The sequence below is a fragment of the Monomorium pharaonis genome, chromosome 2 (assembly GCF_013373865.1).
Source record: "Monomorium pharaonis isolate MP-MQ-018 chromosome 2, ASM1337386v2, whole genome shotgun sequence".
In the NCBI taxonomy this organism is placed as follows: domain Eukaryota; kingdom Metazoa; phylum Arthropoda; class Insecta; order Hymenoptera; family Formicidae; genus Monomorium; species Monomorium pharaonis.
This window is the reverse complement of record NC_050468.1, coordinates 20,417,018-20,439,567: the sequence shown is the minus strand read 5'-3', so window position 1 is coordinate 20,439,567 and position 22,550 is coordinate 20,417,018. Positions and strand designations below refer to the sequence as shown.

Genomic DNA, 22,550 nt, shown 5'->3' with positions numbered 1-22,550 from the left:
GATTCGTGATCGAGTTGAGCGAGTACCGGCGGCGGCATCGATAAAAAAGTGTAACAGTGTTTAGATGAGGAAAGTGCAATTTGCGATATATGTAAATTATAGGTTTGTGCGAGATCCGTACTTTTTACACATGTTATTAAACTAAAGCTGCTCTCTCAATATGAAAATAATATGCATGCTTAGAACATTTGAGGCAACGCAACAACAAATACTGAACAATTAAATTCTTCAAAAAAAAAAAAAAAAAAAAGGAAGATTTTATCATCGACGGAATTTGTGCCAAATTATTGATTAATTAGCGGACATTGTCCGAAGAGTACGGACCTAAACGGCAGAGTGAAACTTTTGATTTGTGAAACAACGATTTAAGAAGATGTATATTAGTGATTACTGATGGGCGAAAGATATTTTGATATGTCGTGACGACGCTGAAGAGGCAACGGTGGACTGACAGAGTGAATGAAAATATCGTTGAAGAGACAAGGAAGCTCAATCGAAAAATTCCGTACCACATAAGCTTACCGCTCGAGGGAGCTTGCAGCCTCCAAAAACTCTCGCTTATGGTCATGGTCATGTCAAGGCCATGAACAGCTCGACTCCCCTCCGCGCGAACAGCGACGCATCCCCGAGTCCTCTGCATTCGCCTATTTCGCCTGTCTACCAGCGAGATGAGCCAGCCATCCCGTCGACCTCGAGAGGGAGAACCTTCAATAGGCTCGCGTTGGACGTTTCGTTCGCCGGTCTTGGCGCCCTCGGCGGGAGTGATCTCGTTGATTTCGGCAGCGAACAAACGACACTGAACGCTCCGTTGCGCGAGAATGCTGCCGAACTGCCGGAATTCTGGGAGGACATTGGGGTGGTCGAATACCTCGAGAGGAGGCTCGGCCCGCCCGACGAGAGCACCCCCGAGGAACGCGTCGCGACGCTCCGCGAGGTCCTCGCCGAGACGACGGACATCCACGAGGGCGACGGCAATCTCTCGGACTTTCTCTTCCACGTGGCGCGAACCAAGCACGGCAAGGTCTACATAAGGGTTATCCAGAATGTGCTGTGGAATAGAGGTAACAGCTAAAAATTCAGACCGTGCCGTTCCATTGATTGCGTTTTTAACCCTAGAGGTAGACAAAACTGAATTTGCCTACCTTTAAAGACAAAAAAAGTGGAGTGAAACGTCACTCCAAATTAATAATTAAATTAAATAATTAAATTTTCTTCTTTTTATGAAGAAAATGATGGTGTATATAAACATGGTGTTTTTTGTTAGAGAAGTATCGGTGCGAAAATGAGCGTAGTTTTATTTGGGATGATAGTGCCACCCCGCATTGTCTTCTAGGGTTAATACTCGTACCTCGTGATTCTTTATTACACAACGTATCTGAATTACTCTATAGGTTTCTAGTTTAATTTACTCTGTATATCGCCAATATCTCTGCATCTATCAATAACATTGATTTAAATAGAAAAAAAAGTATTTTTCGCAATTCCTTAGTTTTTTTTTTTTTCCAAATTTTTGCTGGAATTTAGTAAGGAAGGGGGGAGGGTGGGTATTAAAATACTTATTCGCACCAAACTATTGAATTGCTTGTCAATTTAATTTGTAATATTATTTATTCCGGTTTAGAATTGTATTTTAAAATCGACGAATATGCAGCGCGCAGTTTGCATAGACCGGATATTGTAATTTTCAGCAATAAAGTATATTGTACACACACACGAACATCGAGTGTCGGCTCGTAATTCGATTATTCGATACATAAACTAAAAATTGTTAAGTTGACTAAATTTTTCAACTTGATTACATTTTCTAAATTTAAGTATTTATGTGTTTTAGTCAAATATACTTGAGTTGAAAAAATTTAATCAAATTGAACAATTTTGTCAATTAACAACTTTTTTTTTCTTAGTTTATTTCTGTAATAAAATGTTTTACTTCTAGAAAAGCATTCTCTTTTTTTAATCATCAATGATATGACTGTAGCGTCTCGCTCATGAAAGCATTATCGATAAAATATGCGCGACGCTGCTGCATTTCTTACTGTATCTTTATATGCTTATACATAAACTTTTGTCGCTATATCGGTTTATATGACATCAGATTTATGAGACAGCATCTAAAGAAAAGCTATCAATGTAATTCTATATATTTACGATTTAAATATTTAAAATAGATATATGGAAATAAAAAATACAATATATTATCAAACTTCATTTTAATATAAGGAAATTAAATACTAATTAAGTAAACATAAATATAAAAATTATAATTATTTATTTATGTTGAATACCGTATTAAACTTTCACAAAAAAAATATTAAACCTAATTAAGAAATCAAATTATCATCTCTTTAAATTTATAAGTCTTGGACAATTTTTTTCGACGCACCCTATATATGTACATGAAGAAAAAAGAATAGCATCACGCCTCTACTATTTCTTGTCGTTCCATTGTTTTCCTGCGTGACTCTCGCGTGGCACACGTTCTCGTAGTTTCGGCATCTCGTGATATCTCAAAGTCCACCCAGTATGTCGGAGATTATAACCGTGGCGAAAAGAGACCGCGATGAAGGTGATCGTACCGTTATTCTGGAACTCCTCGACAATCCCTGCAACAACGTGCCGATTCCTTTCGATCCCGAGAGCTACGGACTCGCCGCGGATTTCCGATTAATCAAATTCAGCGATCCGCAGAGAAAGAGCTTGCAGCGACAGGAGAGGCAGTTGTTACTTGACCTTTTCAATGGAAAAGAGGTGATACTCTCGTGCGATATAAAACAGAATTAAAAGGACAAACGGAGCTAAATTTTTCAGATTGAAATCATAATCGTCTTATCTGGATACCATGATTGCGCTAATTATTATCTTTCATTGATGCACATTTATTTCATAAAAAATTATACTTTCTATTCGACCTGTCATAAATTGTTATAGCTATCGTAAAAGCCTATATAATTTATCAAAAGAATAACGAGAGATATTCTTGGAACAAAACCTTATTATTCTTGTAAATGTTATAAATGTTATTTTTATTTGCTATTTTGTAAAATATGAAAGTCTTAACTTCAAAACGATGCTTTCCCCCCTTCCCTCCCCGTAAAATCTACTTGATTCGTGCAGGACGAAAAGAGGAACCCTTGCACGCCAATGTGCGTCCCTGAAGATACTCGCGTGACAAAGTTGGACGAGGTTAGTGACATGATGCTAGTAGAAGCGTTCAACGTTATTCCCGCTGTCGTCGACGATCCCTACGTGATGGGCAAGATTGCTTACGCCGTTGCTCTCAACGGTATCTACTCGCTGGGCGTCACCAGGTGCTCCAGCACCAGGCTGGTCCTGGGCGTTTCCGACGACATGAAGGACAATGAGAGGAAGACGGTGGTGTCAAGGACGGCACAGGGTTACAAGGACACGGCGGAGACGGAGGACACGTTCGTCGGGGACTGCCGAGTCTTCCGGAACCCGTGGTGCCTGTTCGGCGGTACCGCCACGGTGCTGTGCCATCCCTATGAGATAGTCCAGCCGGTGGATGCAACCATCGGTGATGTCATAGTGCTGACGAAGCCCCTCGGCACGGCAGTGGCTCTCACCGCCTCCGAATGGATGCGGCAGCCTGAAAAGAGATGCAAACTGATGCTGACCATCTCCGAGGAGAGCGTCGAGAGAGCGCGTTCCCGAGCCGTCGATTGTATGATGAGGACCAATCGTGTAGCCGCCATGCTCATGCGAAAGGTTCGTCGTTTTGCCTCAGAGTTCAGTTATCGTTATATCGTTCTCGGCGGGAATCGATTTTCGTTGAATCACGATGCGCAGGATGCAGCGATATTACCTAATTAAGACGGAAATTCTCTTATGTGAAGCAATCACGGAAATCGACCGTTCGATCCGTGCAAATTATTCATAACAGTGGCTTAATGCCTATTATTAACTAAAATTAATATCTGATCGTCGAGCGTTACGAGCACGTGTATCGGCCTTGATCTTAGGCGGCGTGTAGGTGAACGTCGGTGAACTCCCTACCCCCGGTAGCTCATTAATCAATCAATCCTTGAATCAGTATAACGCTCACGCCGCGTGCGAGGTGGGACCTTACGGTATCCTGGGCCACGCGGATCTCCTGGCGCGACGGCAGGCGAACGACGTGAGCTTCACGATCCACAACATGCCGATGATCGCGAGGATATCCGCCACCGCGAGGATCACCGGGAGCGCGTTGCCGCTTCTGAAAGGCGAGATGCCCGAGGTGTCCGGCGGGCTGCTGGTGGTGTTGCCGCGGGAGCAGGCGGCCGCCTATTGCAAGATCCTGGAGAAGATCGAGCACCGGCAGGCGTGGATCGTTGGGATCGTCGAGAGCGGCGACCGTACGGCGCGCGTGATCGAGCGGCCGCGTGTGATCGAGGTGCCGGCTAAGGATAACGGTGTCTCTTTATGGTAAAATAGCTGAAGGATTATCGAGCGCAGGATATCGCTTGTTAAGATCGTGGGGGAGAGGACAGCCGAGATTACAGTCGAGCAATTTTAACGGCGCCGTTGTGCAACGCTACGCTGTAAAGTTTACGGGGACGTACGTGGGGTTTTTTTTTTCTGGACTTTTGTGACATTAATACAGTAGCAGATTAACTCTAAAATGCGTTTCACACGTTGATAAATTGGATCCAATAAGCTATTGTATTATTAGCATTTTTAAAACACTTTTTCCCCTGCAAAATATTGTAACTTGGAATATAAGCTGAGACCAACAGATTTTTGTGCATTTTATTTTTCAAGACTGGGGGACATGCGAAAAATTTATTCACGACAACGGAAACGAAAGCACTTTAGCGTAAGATATCTCTTTGCGAAAATAAAACTTAACTGAAATTACGATGGTTTCAATCGTCGTATATTAACGCATATTATGCAATTATTTTCAATTACGTCAATTAGAACGCGGTGAAACCCGACTCCTCTCGCATCAAAGAACGTTTTATATCGCGCCTAATAAAGAGGTGCAGCTAACAAAAGTTTACAGTTAACAAAGCATTATCATATCTTCACGCTTCACCTTTCCTGTTCCCTGGTTCATGGGAAATCCATGAACTCGTATCGTACACTCATGCCCGTCTATCTTTTTATCTCTTCCCACGATTAATTTCTTACATGGCATTTTACACGCGGATCAAACACACTACGCGTGCAGCGCGAGTTCCTTGACACCTGTCGCTTCTTAATTGCAGTGTGTGATCTTGCGTAGCCGAAAAAGTTGATTTGTCTTTTTCCGCCGGGATACCTATCTTCTTAAAAAGTTTCATCTAATTTGAGACATTTCTGACAACGATGTGTCTTAAATAAAAATATCGAATGATCTTAAACGACAGAAAATTGATTCTAGCGTAATGCAGAATAACATTTATAAATATTATCTTTGTGTCATATGCATATTTTAAATCGTGTGATAAAAAAAGAGTTTTAATACAAGTCTTTGCAGATTAAATTAATATATGTATTGCATTTGTTTTACCAACAATGACATAACTTAAAAACCAATTTTTTATGTTTTGAATCATTGAAATATGGTAATATTTTTTAATGAAATTTATAACGATTTCGTTTACTGAGTGTAAAGGAATAGAAATATTATTGGCTCTTCACTCAGTATATTGAATTCACACCTAAATTCTTTTTTTTTCTTGTAGACAACTTAAAAATGTCAATTTTTTGTTATGTCATTGTGGCATCAAATGAGCGATATTACTTTGTTCGATTCTTATAATTCTCTAGGCGCAATGTCATTTAAAATCGGAAAAAAATGGCTAAAGAATCTAAAAATTTAGGATGCAGAAAATAATTGTGATTTGAAAATAATTGTGTTGAATCATCAAAATAATTATGTAGAACTCTCAAGCATGATCAGCAAAATTGCAAAAAGTTTTGACATAACAATTAATTTGAGTATCCTACAATTATATTCACGGTCCAACAAAATTATTTTCAAATCTGCATCCATATGTGTAGTTAAATTTTTAGACACGTCTCGTTTTTCCCCCTCGTGTGCTCATTAATATTACATAATCTTTCTCTTCTCGTTCGCCATCAGGAAGAGCAAGTCCTTGTGAAAACGGCGTAACGTGAAAAAAAATATTAATCTTTCCGGCGTTAAGAGCCCCGGAAAGTCGTTTGACGACGACGTTAATATGAAAAAAAAGAAAAAAAAATACATGTTCGCGTGGTATTTCCCTCTCACCCGCAGTTTACGTAAGCGTACCACACGTCTGAAGGTATTACATTTGTCGTATGATAAATGGCACTCTTACGATCTGTACGACCACCTGCGTGGGTACCATCGCGCGAAAATGCAACTTGATTTCGCGACGACCTCGGACTGCCAGTGTCAGCGCACCTCGAAAGAAATGTAACGCTCCGCGCGCGTAAAAATATTCGACACGCTCGAGCGACCGATCGGATTCGCGCGACTTCCAAGGAGAGCCGGCGTCGGCCGTGAAAACGCGAATTTCCACGGTGCGTTTTCCCGTTGATGCAGCGGGAGGAGGCGTTCCTTACTACCTCGCGCCACTTCCAGGCGTCGTGCGTTCACGTGAGCTTCCGCGACAGGGTGTAATTTCGTGAGATCCGCATGCGGCACGATGTCGCGTACAGTTCGGTAAAAAAAAAAAGAGGAATGTTAATAACGTGACTAAATTTTTTTACGTGATTAGATATCTTTAGTATTTGTGAATTTGTGAAACTGAAACTTAACTCTTTCAGTTTTTTAAATTTTGGTGAGAAATGTGACATATATTTATTTTTAAAAGTTTGAGACATTGCGGAAAATATAATAATTTAAAACAGATCTAATATGATCCAAGAAATAAAATATTAAATTATAATGAAATTATTATAGCCATAATTGGATGTATTTTTAGTTTATTTGACATAAATAAGAAATTGTTTATTAAGGACTTTTTTCTTTATATTTGTAAGTATCAATTAATAATATATGCTTCTCCAGTTCATTTTTTATTGAAAAAACTTGAAAATTACGCATACTATGCATAGTATAAATATTATTAGAAATTTATAATAGAAATTCATACCAGTATATTATATTTGAATTATACAAAAATGATACTACGTATTATGTCGAACATTTCATGATTAGTCCAAGAACTTTCTGATCTTATTACGTAAATCATTTTTTATATTTTATTTGCATTTGTATTACAATATGTGTATATGTAAAATGTTCTTTTAATTAAAATTTAAATAACTTCTTTTAAAACAAGTCCTAGTCGAATTAAATAGATTAATATTAATCGAAGATCTGATTTTTAAAGACATTAGCATACGTATTTGTATACACTAGATCCAAAAGAATTAAATATATAAAGTACTTGGCTTAAAGAAATTATTTTTTTTTAATTTAATCAACTTAACAACTTTTTTCAGTATGGGTGGTACATTAACATCGATCTCGAACGAATATACTGGTGCATTAACGCGTAATGTTATTGGAATCCACGATTATCGTGTCTCGAGGGACGTGATTCATTCACGAGATGCAATGACACGTCGTCGAAATTCAATAAAAGTTATATAACTCTTATATTCACTTTTGCTTCGACGACAGATATTTATCGTACTTTCGTAATACGCTCGTCAAATTGATTCGCTTATTCGAAAGGTCACATCTTGCCGTGTCGCTTTTTAAGTGCAGCTTCCCTTTAATGCCACAAGTCGCGACGACTTCGTTTTCCCTCTCGTTACATCTGGCTTAAGTCTATTTTGAAGCTACAGTTTCCAAAAGAATTCAGAATATTTATTCTGATAATAATTTTACATTTATTACAAAAAATAATTGAATTAGAACATAAAATATATATAAAAGATAATAATAATTTTATTAAAATATATAAGATATATGTATCATATATGAAAGCAAATTATAACAAAAAGTAGTATCTTAAAAGGTGAGAGGCATCAGCTATTTTTGCAAAACCTTTAATCCTCTGTTAATAATCTAGGTATTTTGTTAGAAAATTACTTGAACTTTTCTACTTTAATTTTCATTGAATAAAGATTTTAATAATTTAAAAACTATTTGGCAATATAATAAAGATGTCGAAAAGTAATTCTAAACTTTCTGAATTTTTGAAACCCTAGAAAAGTAAAAAAAAACTTTAATTGAACAAAAAAGACCTAGATTGCCTACAGAAAATATGATTGCAGTCGGATGATTAATGTAACTAATATAAACAATAAAACAATAATAATTTATACGTCTGCATATGTTGAATTTTAAAATACAAACATATTAAAATTCTCGACATAAAAGTAATATAAACACGTTAACTTTTTGTCTTAAACTATAAATCGTTCTAGAGGAGACTTTATATATAAGGTCTGTTCTTTTTAGTTTTTTTAATTAGTGAATTTCTTACGCGGATACATCTTTCCTCTTTTTCTCTTTTTCTCTACTTACATTGGGGAGAAAAAGAAGAAAGATGAACTGTGCAAAAAATTTAACAAGAGAACCCACATATATACATATATATAAGAATGAAAATATATAAATAATGTTATTATATATAAATATATAAATAATGTTTCAACATTACATTCTCCTTAATTTTGCACATTTTCTCAGAACATCATTACAAAACAGTAACCGAGAGAAGAACCGCATCGTAAAATTGAAAAAGGAAAAAAAGAATAGGAATTATCGTGCGAAATACGTTTTTACGTGAGGTTCGCACAAGACTAAAAGTGGACGAAGCAAAGCTATTAAACGGAAGAGGCGGTCCAAGGCTGTTAATTAAACTCTCGAGGGACGAGGGGCGCCAAGGTCGCGGTAGGATGCACCGGGGTTGGGAGAGGGCGGCTTCCTTTATAGTTGGCGGGGTTGCGCACGCGCGCATGCGCATCCGGTCGGTCATTCCACACGTTCCGTTCCGTTCCGTTCCGTTCGGACGGTTCTCTTAAGATGGCGCATCGATCCTATCGCGTGACGTCTCGTCAGCTGCGATATCCCGTGTGCGCACAAGTCTCGGCGTCTCTCGCGTCGCAGGGGGAACGCGTTGTTTGGTCGCGACTCCGGGGAGGATCGCGCGAGAAAAAACCCCCGGGAAAACGGGGATCGAACGACGCGCAGCTACGCACGACGCACGCTATGCGTCACGACGTTCCGACGGAGTCACGCGTGCCAGCGCTGGGGTGAATCGTCAAGACGTGACGGCGTGACGTCACGCCCGCCCGACCGCTGGCCGGCTTCGCCCTCCTCTCGGCTGCGTCTCCTCCTCGCCTCTCTGCGGCGGAATAACGCGTTGAATGGTAAATATTACCACGACAATGATTGCACGCAACACCGCCGGCATGAGTTACCACGATCACCGGACGCGATCAGCTCCGGACGTGCCAGGTTTTGTCGCTAGACATCATGTCTTTCTCTCTTTCTCTCTCCCCCCCCCCTCTCTCTCTCTCTCTCTCTCTCTCTCCTCTCATTATCTTCTCTGTCTCTTTTTCTCTTTAGCATCGTGAATATTACGCCGTTGTCCAAACGCTCCTAATAATTTATCGTTTTTTTTTCATATATTGGATATTTTATGATGTAAAAATTGAAATTTATACACTTACCATATAAACTTATAATTAACAAAATAACTAGCGCATAATTTCCGCATAAGATTTTCTAATACTTGCACTTAATTAATATCCAGTTTTAGAATGTGATTGAATTATCACTGGTTTCATTTACTATTTACTGAATATTATTGTACTGTTCCAATTTATTTTATTGTACTTGCGCTCGCTTATGGTGTTATATAGACATTAAAAAAAAAAAACGTATTGTTCTCCGAGTGCAACTCTCTTAATGTCAGTCTCGGAAAGCTCTTATACATGAGTCTGAAAATGATGGTTATGTCGTGAATTTGCGTAACGCCGATAAGAAACGACCTCGAATTAACGTCTCGTGATAGTCGTGATTACGTTAAACGCTCGCCTCATCTTTCGCTCACAGAAGCAGCTCAAGGCCGCTAATCAGTAACTCCAAGTTCAATGTATCAATTACATGTTAGGCCTCTTCTTCTCATCTTTTTTTTCTAATTTTTTCGATATTTTTTTATTCACCGACTTTAATATTAGTATTTAATATATTATTTAATAATAAACGTTTTTCTAGATTGTACTGATGAAAATTAAGGGAATGTAACTAACGATCACAATTTTTTTTTAATTACGTTTAAACAAACGTTTAACGTACAATTGTAATATTTTTGTAAATTTAATAACAAGGCAAGAGAGGGAAAGAGGGAAAGAGAGAGGTAATAACGAGAAAAATAATTTGAAAAATGGACGTAAATTTATTTGGTTTTAAAAGGCTCCGATATGAAATCGCTGTGAAATAAAATAATGTGATAAACAAAACGTACGTGAAAGCCGCGTATTGAAGTCGCCGTTTGCATTGCAAACCGCAGAAATAGGACACAAAATGACGAATGGCATTGATAACAAAAGCGCAGGTTTCATAACCCGATTATTTTGCAGTAGGCGGTTTGCATTCGTGTCGTAAAAAAGCAGGAAATTCGAAATGATATTGATTACGCAGTTATCATTAAGAGCTCTATGATGTTAGATTTTTTTTTCTCAATAGTGGAGGAAAAGTTACATGACGTTCAACGATTCGAAACTGCAAACACTTGTAACATAAAGATTAATGAATTCTTAAATACATATACGAAACACTTTTTATAAAATCACATGTATTTGGTTTTCTTTGATTCTCATTATGTACAATTGCATAATTCACTAAAGAACTCTGTCGTCCAAAAAGTCTTTTTTTATTCTATTACGTAATATGACTTGCAATATTTTAAAATTGTATAAAGAGTTTTTTAGATACGCGATTATCTGGTGCAGATACTTAAGCTCAGGACGAAGAAAATCAATAATTATCTACTCATCCTTCCTGCAAGGTGATACAAGCATATATAGTGCAATCATAACTCTTTTTAATGTAAACTATACATATATATGCAAGATTTTTTCTGAAATTTTTAAAAACAATATTATAAAAGTTAGCGTAAAACGGGGATTGTTAGTATAACATAAAAATTAATGTTATTATTAAGTCATGTAACTTTTACATTTTGATTTGTTATTTGAATTCTGTTGTAACTGCATTATTTAATGATTTGGTTTATTTGTATGATAATTTTTTGTTAAAACTTTCTTTTTGTATTGCAATGCAAAACGAACCAAAATTTTGGAGCATACTATAATGTAGCTTTAAAAATGATGAAATTGAAAATTAACATAAAATGCAGTTACTGCATTGTTCATTAACAAAGCACAACGACAAAATCAATAGAGATTAAAATTGTTACGCAAGAACGAAAGGGAAAGCGTATACGGGAAATGATAACAAAAGACGCTTATCGATCATGGTTAACAAATAGATTATGATAGAGACGTTAATTCGAATTCCGTCACGCGGACTGTGTTCATTATTTCAAAATGATTTAATTTTGTTATTGATCAATGCAAACAGAACGAAACGAATTCTCTTTTCAATTTTATCTTAATTTTCGTAATAATATATCAAAGTCTTTTCTAGATTTCGATTTATTACGCAATACAATCATTTTATTATGAAGTCAATTAATTTATAAATACAGTATATACGTGCATGCGCACGCGTGTGTATGTGTTTGTACAAATAATCTATGTAACGTGAGAATCGCTCAACATATAATCTCTTTACGAAGAAATATTAAATATAAGTTGTATAGCCTGAGAGGGACAAATAATAGTAAAGTTTCAATTTTCTAAAGATTATTTTTTAAGATTAGATAAAAAAAGAAAATCTATTTTTTTAAGTGGAATTATATATAATTTTTTCCATATAATTTCTTTAATTATTCTGCATGTAAAAGTATAGTATCGAAAAATCAATAGCTTATGAGTACATTTTATATTTTATTCTGGTACATTTTGACATAAAATATGTCATAGACTATTTATATTTTTGGCAACTAAATCTTAATACTTTTATGCACAGAATGAAAAGACGAATTAATTGGTACAGAGAAAACACAACTGTTTTTTTTTTTTTTTTTTTTTTTTTTTCAACGACTAATTGTCTCATTATTCTATACAAAAATTTTCAAATACGAATATCAGAAAATTAATAACTCACGAAATAATTTTGCGAAATAATGTCAAAAAATATATATGCTAGACTGAAGTAAGAAATATAAATTATGATTTTTCTATAAATCTACCTTAATATTTTTATATGCAAAATAATTAGAGAGAAATTATTACGTAAAAGAAATCATATAATTCCATTGAAAAAAAATAATTATTTTTACGTTATCTTAAAAAATCGATTGTTAAAAATTGATTTTACCATTATTCGTTTCACGCACCATACAATTTTTATTTTAGTTACTTTGGATTCTCACATTATGTGAATTATCTTGTACATGCATATATTACACAAATTATTCGCAGCAAAATTATTTGAGTGCAGACACATCGGATAACAATCGGTTCCTTATCGCGCACTGCTAGAACATTCTCTCCCTTTCTCTCTTTCTCTGTTCTTTATTTCTCTCATACTCCCACGCGGGTCATCATGTATACAATCGCGAAAGCGCGTCGGCATGAAAGACTATTTACGACAGCTCTTGGTGTCGGAACCGGTCCACGGACCTTGCGTATACCCTGGAGGAGGAAACTGCGGCTCGCGAAGAGAGGACGCCGACGCCGGACGTCGTGGTAGAGCCGGAGGGGACCGGCCACGATCACGACGATCCGCAGGAGGATGATCCTTACGAGTACGATGACGACATCAGGCCACCGACGACTTCCGGCGAGCACCGCGACATCGACACCGATGACGATGACGAGTGTCTGTCGCTGTTCGAGGCGGCGAGTTATCTCGTCTCAGGTTCCTCTACGGTGCCGACAACGAAAGTCAGTGCGCCCTGCTGGGGATGCAAGGGCTGCGCCGTTGAGGGCTTGCCGTTGTTTCTTCTCGCAGGCTCGCCAGTGGACGCATCCCGCACGTGCACTTCCTGTCAGTATCCCCGACGTTTTGTTGTCCTGATCGATGTGTCGTTTACGTTCGCACTGCGTCGAGATTACGATATTAGACTGTTCTTCACTGCATCGCTTTTATACCCGACATTATGATATTGAATAAATCATTAACTTATATAATGAATTTCTTACAATATATTCGCTTTGATTGATTCGCTTAATTTACATCAATTTACAATGTATCCGTTGTTTTCTTGGTTTTTACCCGTTTCTGCAATTTTTCACCAAATTAAATTTAAGTGCAGAGGATTGTGTATTGTATGCAAGGCTTGCGTAGTAAAAAGTTGAAAGTTAATAATAAAGTTAAATAATTAATAACTTTTAACTTTAACTAGTTATTTTTGAAACATATAAACTTGAGTTTATTAGTTGTTTTAATAAGTTAAAAATTTATCTGTGCAAATAAAAAGTTATAAAAGAAAAAATACATACTTGCACAAAAACATATTTTGTTGTTTCATGTAAACTCAATTTACAAATAAAATATTAAATATATATTTCATGATTTATATTATAATTTTGTTGGTAATAACGTAATAAAATTATATAGTTTTTTAATTGAATATAAATAATGCTGCTCAAAATTAACTTTAACTTGAGTTAATCTAATCTCAATGTAACTTTAACTTTAATTGAGTTAGTTTTCTGTTCATGTAACTTTTAATTTAATTAAATTAATTTTATAATCCATTAACTTTAATTTAGTTTTAGTTAAAAAATATATTAACTTATCTTGAATGTATACAAGTATTTTTACAGAAGTGCAAGTCATAAATCTTAAAGTCAGTAGAGATGGACCAATCAATCGTTCGTGTTAGTCGATCGCTCGTTAACAAATTACGATTACCGAACATATTGAAAAATTACGTAACAAGCTTTCTCTTGTCACTGTGGATGATACTTTGTATTCTGGTCACTCCGGTTGACGCGACGTTATGAGATATAGTTTTGTAATCCTTAATAGTCTAAATGATACGGAACTCTACACGACTTTGCACCCGCGGTATTAGTAGTTCGTAATCTTAAACGAGTCAATATTTATCTGGCGCAGTGTGAACATTTCTCAGTGGCATCATCCTTGTCATCTGTCTCTTGACATGATATTTCTTTGTTTTTCTTTTTCTTTTTAAACGTCGACGTTTTAAACGTCGTCTCGTTATTCTTTTCGCTTTGGGCGTTACTCTTTGCCTTATCATTCGCTTTTGAAAATATTTGGGTCCAGCAGGGACAGCTTGATCGAAACTGCACTGCTTAGATAATACAGTCCTCACACATTAGATAAGGAATATTGTACACTGACAATAAATAATGACTTGTCTCGATAAAACTAGATAAGATATCACGAAGCTATACGTGATGGACGCATTTTTTATCTTTTCCTGCGAATATTTTTGGTTTATATTTTTGTTTGATATGCTTATTTTTATAAGTTTTGCATTTGCTTCTTATTATCTTTTCCTGCGAATATTTTTGGTTTATATTTTTGTTTGATATGCTTATTTTTATAAGTTTTGCATTTGCTTCTTATTATCACGTGGAAATATATTGATTTTTGCCGTTGTGTAAATGTCGTCGTTTGCTTGAAGATACGCTTTTGTAAAATTTATTTTATAATCGCAATATTATCACGCAAAAATATCGATAACAGAATTTATAGGGGATACTATCAGTGTCTTAGAAAATTAGAAGAGTTTATATTTTTTTATTAGTTAAATATTGTATTTTTTTCCCCCGTGAAAAAAGTGTACAGGATAATAAATGCAAATTTCCGGAAATGGTCAATTTTCTTTTTATTATGACGCGCGAATTAATGCATGCAGGAGGCTATTTGCGTGCCTCTTCATGATTTTCCGGCAAGGGAAGGCTTTATCTGCATTCCTATCGATGAGTTTGCGTCGTCCCTTTATAAAAAAAAGAAAAACCAAGAAACAAACCGGTTTTAAAGCCCCATGCGAAATAAAATAACTGGCGTCATATCGATATAAATTCCAGACTGCAGCCCGACGTTTGATATCTTCGATAAGTAAAGATGAAATGTTTGTTATTATCTGAATCTGTACGATTAAAATAAGCGGATCTTAATCAAGATTGTGTGTCTTATTTTCAATATTATCTTCGATGAGTAGTAAATATATGTTGTTCGATTAATTAATCTCCTACTTCGTCAGTACGTAACATAAATATAGCAAATGTCCAAGAGACATAGATTATTATACAAGGATGTCTCGATTAAAGTAATTTAATTTGCGATAAATACACAATGGCGTGTAGCAAAACGCAACAAGATTCCAACAAAATTATGCAACAGAGGAAATAATAGTGTTAAGTTATATAGAGTGTCTCAAAATCCCTGAGGGTACGAAGGGAAGTGGGCGAGAAAGGATAAACTACACGAGAAAATAAATGGAATACGTAAAATAAACTTTTTTAATATATGATGCTTTTTTTTCTACAGAAAAATAAAATACTCTGTATTCTCGTTATTCATTCTGTGATTAAATCCAACGAAATAATGGTTGCGTTCAACCGTAAGTTGAAGGATAAAATTTCACAGCCTTCTGATAATGAGTTAGACTGCACGGTTCGTGGTTTCTAACCGTATTGTTTTACATAAAGTGAATTATAAAAGCTATCGAAAACGCGTTGCAAACTTGTATCTTGTCTTACGATAAAAATATTACAAGGTCGCAAACGATTTCATAAATTTTCTCTTCTATAAGCCTGCAAAGATATGCAAAAAGGAAACGCTTAAGAAGAAAAATATCGAGGCTTAGGAAAAAAATAAAATGTGTGTTCTGGATTATGTATTTTATCTGCAAAAAGAAGTCTATATGCAAATTTTTTAAAAATAATTTGCATTTTAATTTATATTTAAAATTATATATAAATATTCTATAAAGTAAACTCTTCCCTCAAACATCTAATATCAAATTAACAAATTAACATAAAAATTTTCAAGCTCTTGAATTAAAAAAAAAATTTAAGCGGAGATTTTCACTACATTTTTCACAAACAGAACTACGATATTGACATTTCTGATTTTTTAGTTTTTTGTATCATTTTGCTTTGATTGGCGGGGAAATCTTTTGCCATGCGTGTCGAAAAATTCGTGGCACTTTCTGTAAATTCACTCATCGCGGTCAATTGGCCGTGAAGGTGTCTGTTAACGTAATTCGCTCATGAAGACTTCGCGTCGTCACGACGACAAACAGTACGTTCGAAATGCAGTGGTGGGCATCGAAGCGCCTCTCGTTGGAATTGAAAGTGGCCCATTATGTTCGTTTAGTCGCGCTTCTTCACTATTGTAACGATATAAATAGACATGTCCCTTCAATAGAAAAAAAAATCGCTCATGAACCATTTACGTGATGAAGACACCCGTGAAGCATCTGCTTCGACGACGCTTAATCTCAAATCTATTCCGCTATGTCTTATTTCATTTTTACAAACATTTAATGTTTGACAAAATTGTGAAAGATTATTTCTTTAAAAATATAAAAGATACAATATTTATTGCTACAAAATAAAATTTATTTATGGATGTTACCAATTAACTGATTTGTTGTGCGATAAAATAGTAAAAAATAAAGATTTATTTATAACTTATTTAAAGTTAAAATAATTTTTATTAATTTGTGTGATTGTGAATTTGAGAAAAATATTTAAAAATGTTTGTAAATCCCAGTTATAATTAAATGTACCTTAACGTACTTTTTAAATACATGTTAATGTATGTTTAGTGTACTAAATACAATTTACTAACAGTAATATAATTTCAAGGAATTATTAAAGAGATATCCAGATGGCTTATTAGAGAGATTATTAAAGACTTTTCCGCTTTTTTCCTTAAATATTAGCAAATGATAGAAAAAAGAAAGTGATTTTATAATAATTACAAAAATTTATAGGATTTAAAAAATTCTTCAATTTTATTAATGAATGTATCTCGAAATATTTAATTTTACAAGTTTGACCCATAATTGTGTCCGTATCTTACGTAAGTTTCAATATATTATTTTTTTTTTACACTTAGTTCAATATAATCTTTCTGGGCTTCCAAAACTCCACTCTGGGAGTTCAGTAAGCTATCTCTGCCAACCTTCCTTTACAATTAAGTCACCATGCGATGAATAAAAGAACGAACAGCTCAAAATTCTTAGCTATTCATTCGAATTCCGCAGACATTCTCAAACTATAAAAATTCGAAGATCATCGAAATGCAAAATAACCGAGAGTATACGAGCAAAGTATCTTTGAAGCGGCGGATCCCTTTCGATTCTTAAGTGCTTTCGAGTGCTTCGGCGTACGAATTGGTAATTTATCGCGGCTTAATCGCTTCCGCAATCCGTTTCCCCGTTTCCCGAATACCGTAAAGCTGTAACTTTGAACGGTGTTTTGGAAATGGCGACCTTGTATGGACGTGGACGCGTCTGCGCCTTCCGACAGCCGGCCGGCCGGCAGGCAGGATGCGTCAAAGCCGATCGATAGAAGGGATGCAAGACTAAGAGACTCCTCTTTCGTGCAACGCGAGCGTCTCATTTTCGTGCTCCACGCTTTCGCGTTTCCCCTCGTTCGTGCGTGTCGCACGTTTTCTCGCCGGCTCTCATTAGAGTCGCGCATCGTCCTCCATGCGATCGTGTGTCCCCTCGCATCGTTTTCGCCTCGCGATTTTCCACGACAGGCCGTCTCGCGTTTCCGCGCGCGGAACGAGCGATCAGTTCTGCTGGATAATCGCCGCGCCAGCAGATCTGTTGCTCGTTGACTTGGTTTCTCATTTCTTTCTCGTGAAAACTCGACGAGTAGGGCAGCATTGCGAAGAGACTTGGCCCAGTTGATCCGGAGAAGCCGCTAGTGAAACATCGTGAAAACGTCAAGCGCACTCAGCCAGTGCGCTCGAATCGTGTCTGCGGTTCAGTGTTTCTTCCGGGAACCTATGACAAAAATCAAGCAGCAGGGCTGTTTATGAGGACACGCGGTTTCCATGAAGTGGATCCGGCCAAATTTCGAAGGTTTAAAGAACTTGCTCTTTGGAAGTAATGCTCGCGCACACTTTTAGCGCGCTTACACCGCGAGACCGCGATTGTTCCGAATGCATGAGATACGCGCCAGAATCCTTTAACCTGATGACCTCAGGTAACTTGAACTATCTCACATTGTCGCAGGTAAATTTTAATATTAGCAGACTACATTGCAACCTTGTATCTTTTTAAATAAAAAACATTATCGAAACAATAATATTAATTACGTAAACTATATTTTGCAGAATATTGGCGCTTTCTCGAAAAAAAAAAAACCTTAAGAATGCGCGAATTAAAATGATTATTGTTAGTTCAGATATTTATATCAATAAAGCTTAATGTTTTTATTAAGTTTTATTAATATTGTTGACACCACAATATTAAAATATCATCTCCATATAGGCCGAAGATCAAAGGTAGATTAAAGTAAAAATACATCATTTTTCTTGTTAATTAAATAACGAGTTCGTCAAAGAATGTGTAAAAATTCAATTCACAATTTGTCTCTCGCTTGCTTGAAATAAAATAACCCAATTTTAGAAATTGTTGCAGAGGGGGTTATAAATAGCGGAAGATCGATTATATGAGATTAAAATACAAAATAGTAATACATGCGTGAAAATCGAATATTCTTCTGTTGATTAACTCGTTTCCGAGAGGAGCAAAATTTCTATTTGCGATAACATTTCATATTTTGAAGCAAAGGAATTCGAACCGGTAAAACTTCGAAGAATTTAATTCTCGTTATTGCGAGTAAAGAAAAATATTTCTCCCACTTGGCATAGTTCTATCACCGCAGTTTAAAAATTTCGCGTGTCTATAATATTACATCAAATACTGAACGCGTGGAAATTTTGCGACGGTTTCAATTACTTACCGTCGCAATTAATGCCGTCGATATGCGAACGGATCATGTGCGAAATATCGTTTCAACGAAAGAAACGTGATATTGTATCCTATACATCGATTGTGTATATGCTCCACTCTAAGTCGTAGAAAATTACATTCTAAATACATGCGATGCGATCGATTCTATGCGGCTCACAACATGGAATTAATATAAAAATCGGCATATTTATGTAACACAATAATATAATTCCATAATTATAATATTTTTTAAATGATTTTGAAAATATATGATTAAAAACAAAGATAAAAATAAGAGATTATTATCCCAGGACAATCATACAGATTGCGTGTCGAAAGACTATGATATAAAGGATGTTTCGTAACATGTAGGCATAACTTTAGAAATAAATTGAACAAAAAAAAAATAATATAAACATTTGTTCTGTCTAATCTTCTTACTGAGTTGCAGCGTCTTCACACGTCTTCGCGTCTTACTATTTAAAGGCAGAAATGTGTGAAGGCTTTACGCTAACTCAATTTGTAACGAGAATATTAATGAAACGTCCGCATCTCGGAAATAAGGTCGGACGAAAACAAATATTTATAAAATGTTTTACATTACTTTTATGTCCGTTTTATAGTACTTTTATGAAATCTTAAATATGTTAACTTTAGTTGCATCAATGATATTAATAAAAATACATATTGTGTAATATTTTTCCGTATAAGAAGATACGCAGCTGAAGAAGTCTATCAAAATGTCGCTTATTTTCCAGGGCTTAAAAAATGCAATAGTCCGGCCTCTCTGCACACACATATCTGCTGTATTTTTATTTCTTTTTTTATATTTTTATTTCTATATCTTTTTACTTCTGCAGTTTAATATAATGAATTGTCACTCTGTTACAGTTTTATGTAGCAACCGGGTGAGCCAAATGACCAAGACCTATAATGACATAGAGGCAGTTACAAGGCTTCTGGAGGAGGTAAGTCCGATCAAAAAGCAAGAGAGCTAGTAGAAACTGAGTCTCCGCTATGCATATTGCGGCGTTAACATTTTACGAGTCGTAAATGTGTCTGTATCTAAAAATATTAACTGAACAAATTGATAAAACGTAACAAACCGATAAGTAATGACCGTTTAAATGATCTGTAAGAGTTATATATAATTAGAACTTGCAAATAAATATATAGAACGTCTTTTACGTTATTAGAATTTTATTCAAAATTTGTTTTTATATCGTTACTCATATGCGTGAACCCTTCTCAAGTTTTTGCAATTTAAAGACAGCTATTAAAAATGTTTTCTAGATAATATTATCTTTTCAAAAGTATTGAAAATGTGCTGTTGTTTTTTTTTTGCAACGAGTATTGTTAAAAACAATAGATTAGTAATAATAGAGACCTTGAACTATTAATAGCAACAAGGGATAAACGTCTACTTTTTTTTTAATAGAAAGAAAAAGACTTGGAGCTGACAGCGCGCATCGGCAAGGAACTGTTAGCACACAATCAGAAGCTCGAAAGCACGGTGAATGCATTAGAAGCTGAGCTTAAAGAAGCGAACGAGAAGATTACCCAGTTGAACCATGAGGTGTTGAAGAAGGCCGAGCTGATACAGATACTGACGAACGAAAATGTGGACGACTCTAACTCTGATGCCGGAACTCCCACCGGCTTGCGTGGTATTAATCTGGAGATGTTACAAAGGAAGGTTACCTCCTTGGAAGACGAGAATAAGCAGCTTCGCAACGAATTTGTGAAACTGGTGCACGATGCCGACAGTTCCGAAGAACAGGAAGCACGACTTGTAAAAGACATCGCAGCACAATTGGGTATATTATTGTTATATTCTCATTTTTATATTATACATAAATGTATTTATTTGTAGTACATCTTTTACATTTGATGTTAAATTGGTTAGTTTTAAATAATTTTAAATAATATAATAATAAAATTTTTAATTGAAATGATGAGATAAATATATATTTTATATATAAATGTTTGTAAATAAATAAATTTTATATAAATATATATTTTATTATTTATATAATGATATCCAATAATCACGGTGATTAAAATATTGTTAAATAATTTCTGGCAAATAACAGCAAACGCCAACATGGAAGTGGATGGCATAGCGGAGGAGCTTGGCAGGCAAAAGGAAGAAAATCGATTGCAGCATGAGCAAATAATTAGTCTTACTGCTAAATTAGCTGAGACAGAGCTTAGGCTCGCTCAACTGATGGCAGAACATGACGAAGTGGGAGCAACTCTAGTCATCACTAGGGATAATCAAAATACGCTTGCCGCTGAACTAGCTGAATTCAAAGAACGATATGCGGAGGTACGTTTTTGCAAACATGAGAAACTAGATAAAAAAATTATTCCATTGAAGTCTTGTGCGCGAAGTCATGTAATATAGATAAAAAATAACTTTTGTTTACGTCGTTATTACCGTGGGTCTAGGAAACCGAAAGTATTTTTATCTGTTTGTATCTCTCTCTCTCTCTCTCTCTCTCTTTTTTTTTTTAATATAGAAACACTAAAGTCTACTTAAACAAATTATATAAATTTTTTTAACCATAAATAGGAAACAAATTATAAAAAGTATATTTAAAACATAAAAGAAATAAAGAACAACATATTTAAATTTAACAAGAATATAAAGTTGCAAAATGTTGCGATTTTACAATATATTTATTTTTTTAAAAGTCGTGGTTATTCTGTTAGATCTGGAGTAATACATTTAGAACCTTATATTTTCACATTTACTATTGAACGAATGTTACTATTTTAGATAGTTATAATTTTAGAAGATTAAAATATTGTTTTTTTTTTTTGCTGGATTTAGAGATAGTAACCTAAAGTTACTACACTTAAAATCTAAATTATTATTTCACTTACATAAAACTTCATAAATCTATATCAAGATATTGTATGCTATGTGTATCAGGTGGTGAACTTATTAGCCGAAACGCAAGAACAGTTACGAAAACAGAGGAAACGCGGAATGCCGACTGTACGTGGTGGATCGCTATTCCCGTCGATGGGCGCGGCACCTCAACCGGATTCTATTGCTTCAGAATTGGAATCGTCCCTTTACTCGGAATTAAGCATTGACTCTGGAATCGGTGCAGGCGACAGAATGTACGTTACGCAGATGCGTTAAATGCCCTGTTATTAGAGTTAAAATTAAAACTAATCAAACAATACATTCTCGTATATTTGAATCATAAAGATTATAATTTTAGTAATTTCTTAGTAGTTAATAAAACAACTTATTAAAACATTTGAAAAAACAATTTATATTACATTTGTTTTTTAGACCAACTTACAAGAAAGTGTTTGATACCGTTCGTACCGCATCTCGAACAACATATTCGGGAATGGATTCCAATCAGTTTCCTAGATTAAATTCTATGACAACGTCGACATTATCCAGCAGTTCGGTTGGCCCGCGGATGAGTTGTGGCCAAGCACGACCGCAAGCATCCACATTTCCTAGTTTGGATTCTACTGGTCATAGCGAGAGTGAAGGATCCTTGCTCATCGAATCGGAAGATTATCCGTGTGTATTCATGAAGCTATATAAATTGACTTTTTTCT

General features: G+C 35.5%; 2 protein-coding genes across 7 annotated transcripts in view; both read left to right on the top strand.

The window, feature by feature from the left end:
• LOC105831289 (trafficking kinesin-binding protein milt) overlaps nt 1-22,550 on the top strand; it is a 59,488-nt gene that overhangs the window by 31,832 nt on the left and 5,106 nt on the right. For 3 of the 6 annotated variants that reach the window (XM_012671312.2, XM_028194204.1, XM_028194206.2), the window contains 5 exons: nt 19,851-19,927; nt 20,398-20,776; nt 21,053-21,288; nt 21,898-22,091; nt 22,270-22,512. In XM_012671312.2, the coding sequence (XP_012526766.1) occupies nt 19,877-19,927; nt 20,398-20,776; nt 21,053-21,288; nt 21,898-22,091; nt 22,270-22,512 (1,103 nt within the window). In that variant the 5' untranslated portion in view covers nt 19,851-19,876. Of the gene's footprint in view, nt 1-9,026; nt 9,301-12,640; nt 13,052-16,725; nt 18,084-19,850; nt 19,928-20,397; nt 20,777-21,052; nt 21,289-21,897; nt 22,092-22,269; nt 22,513-22,550 lie in introns of those variants that run through there. The other 3 variants (XM_012671314.3, XM_012671313.3, XM_012671311.3) reach the window with 3 other exon arrangements.
• On the top strand, nt 902-6,647 carry LOC105831288 (inactive selenide, water dikinase-like protein). Its single transcript, XM_036282801.1, has 3 exons — nt 902-1,061; nt 3,115-3,726; nt 4,052-6,647. The coding sequence occupies exons 1-3, from the start codon at nt 1,044-1,046 to the stop codon at nt 4,427-4,429; spliced, it is 1,008 nt and encodes a 335-aa protein (XP_036138694.1). The 5' UTR covers nt 902-1,043; the 3' UTR covers nt 4,430-6,647.

What these genes read in the sequence shown, in the direction of transcription:
- LOC105831288 (XM_036282801.1), top strand. An exon ending in CCGCCATGCTCATGCGAAAG is followed by an intron (nt 3,727 to 4,051) that starts GTTCGTCGTTTT and finishes TCCTTGAATCAG; the next exon opens with TATAACGCTCACGCCGCGTG.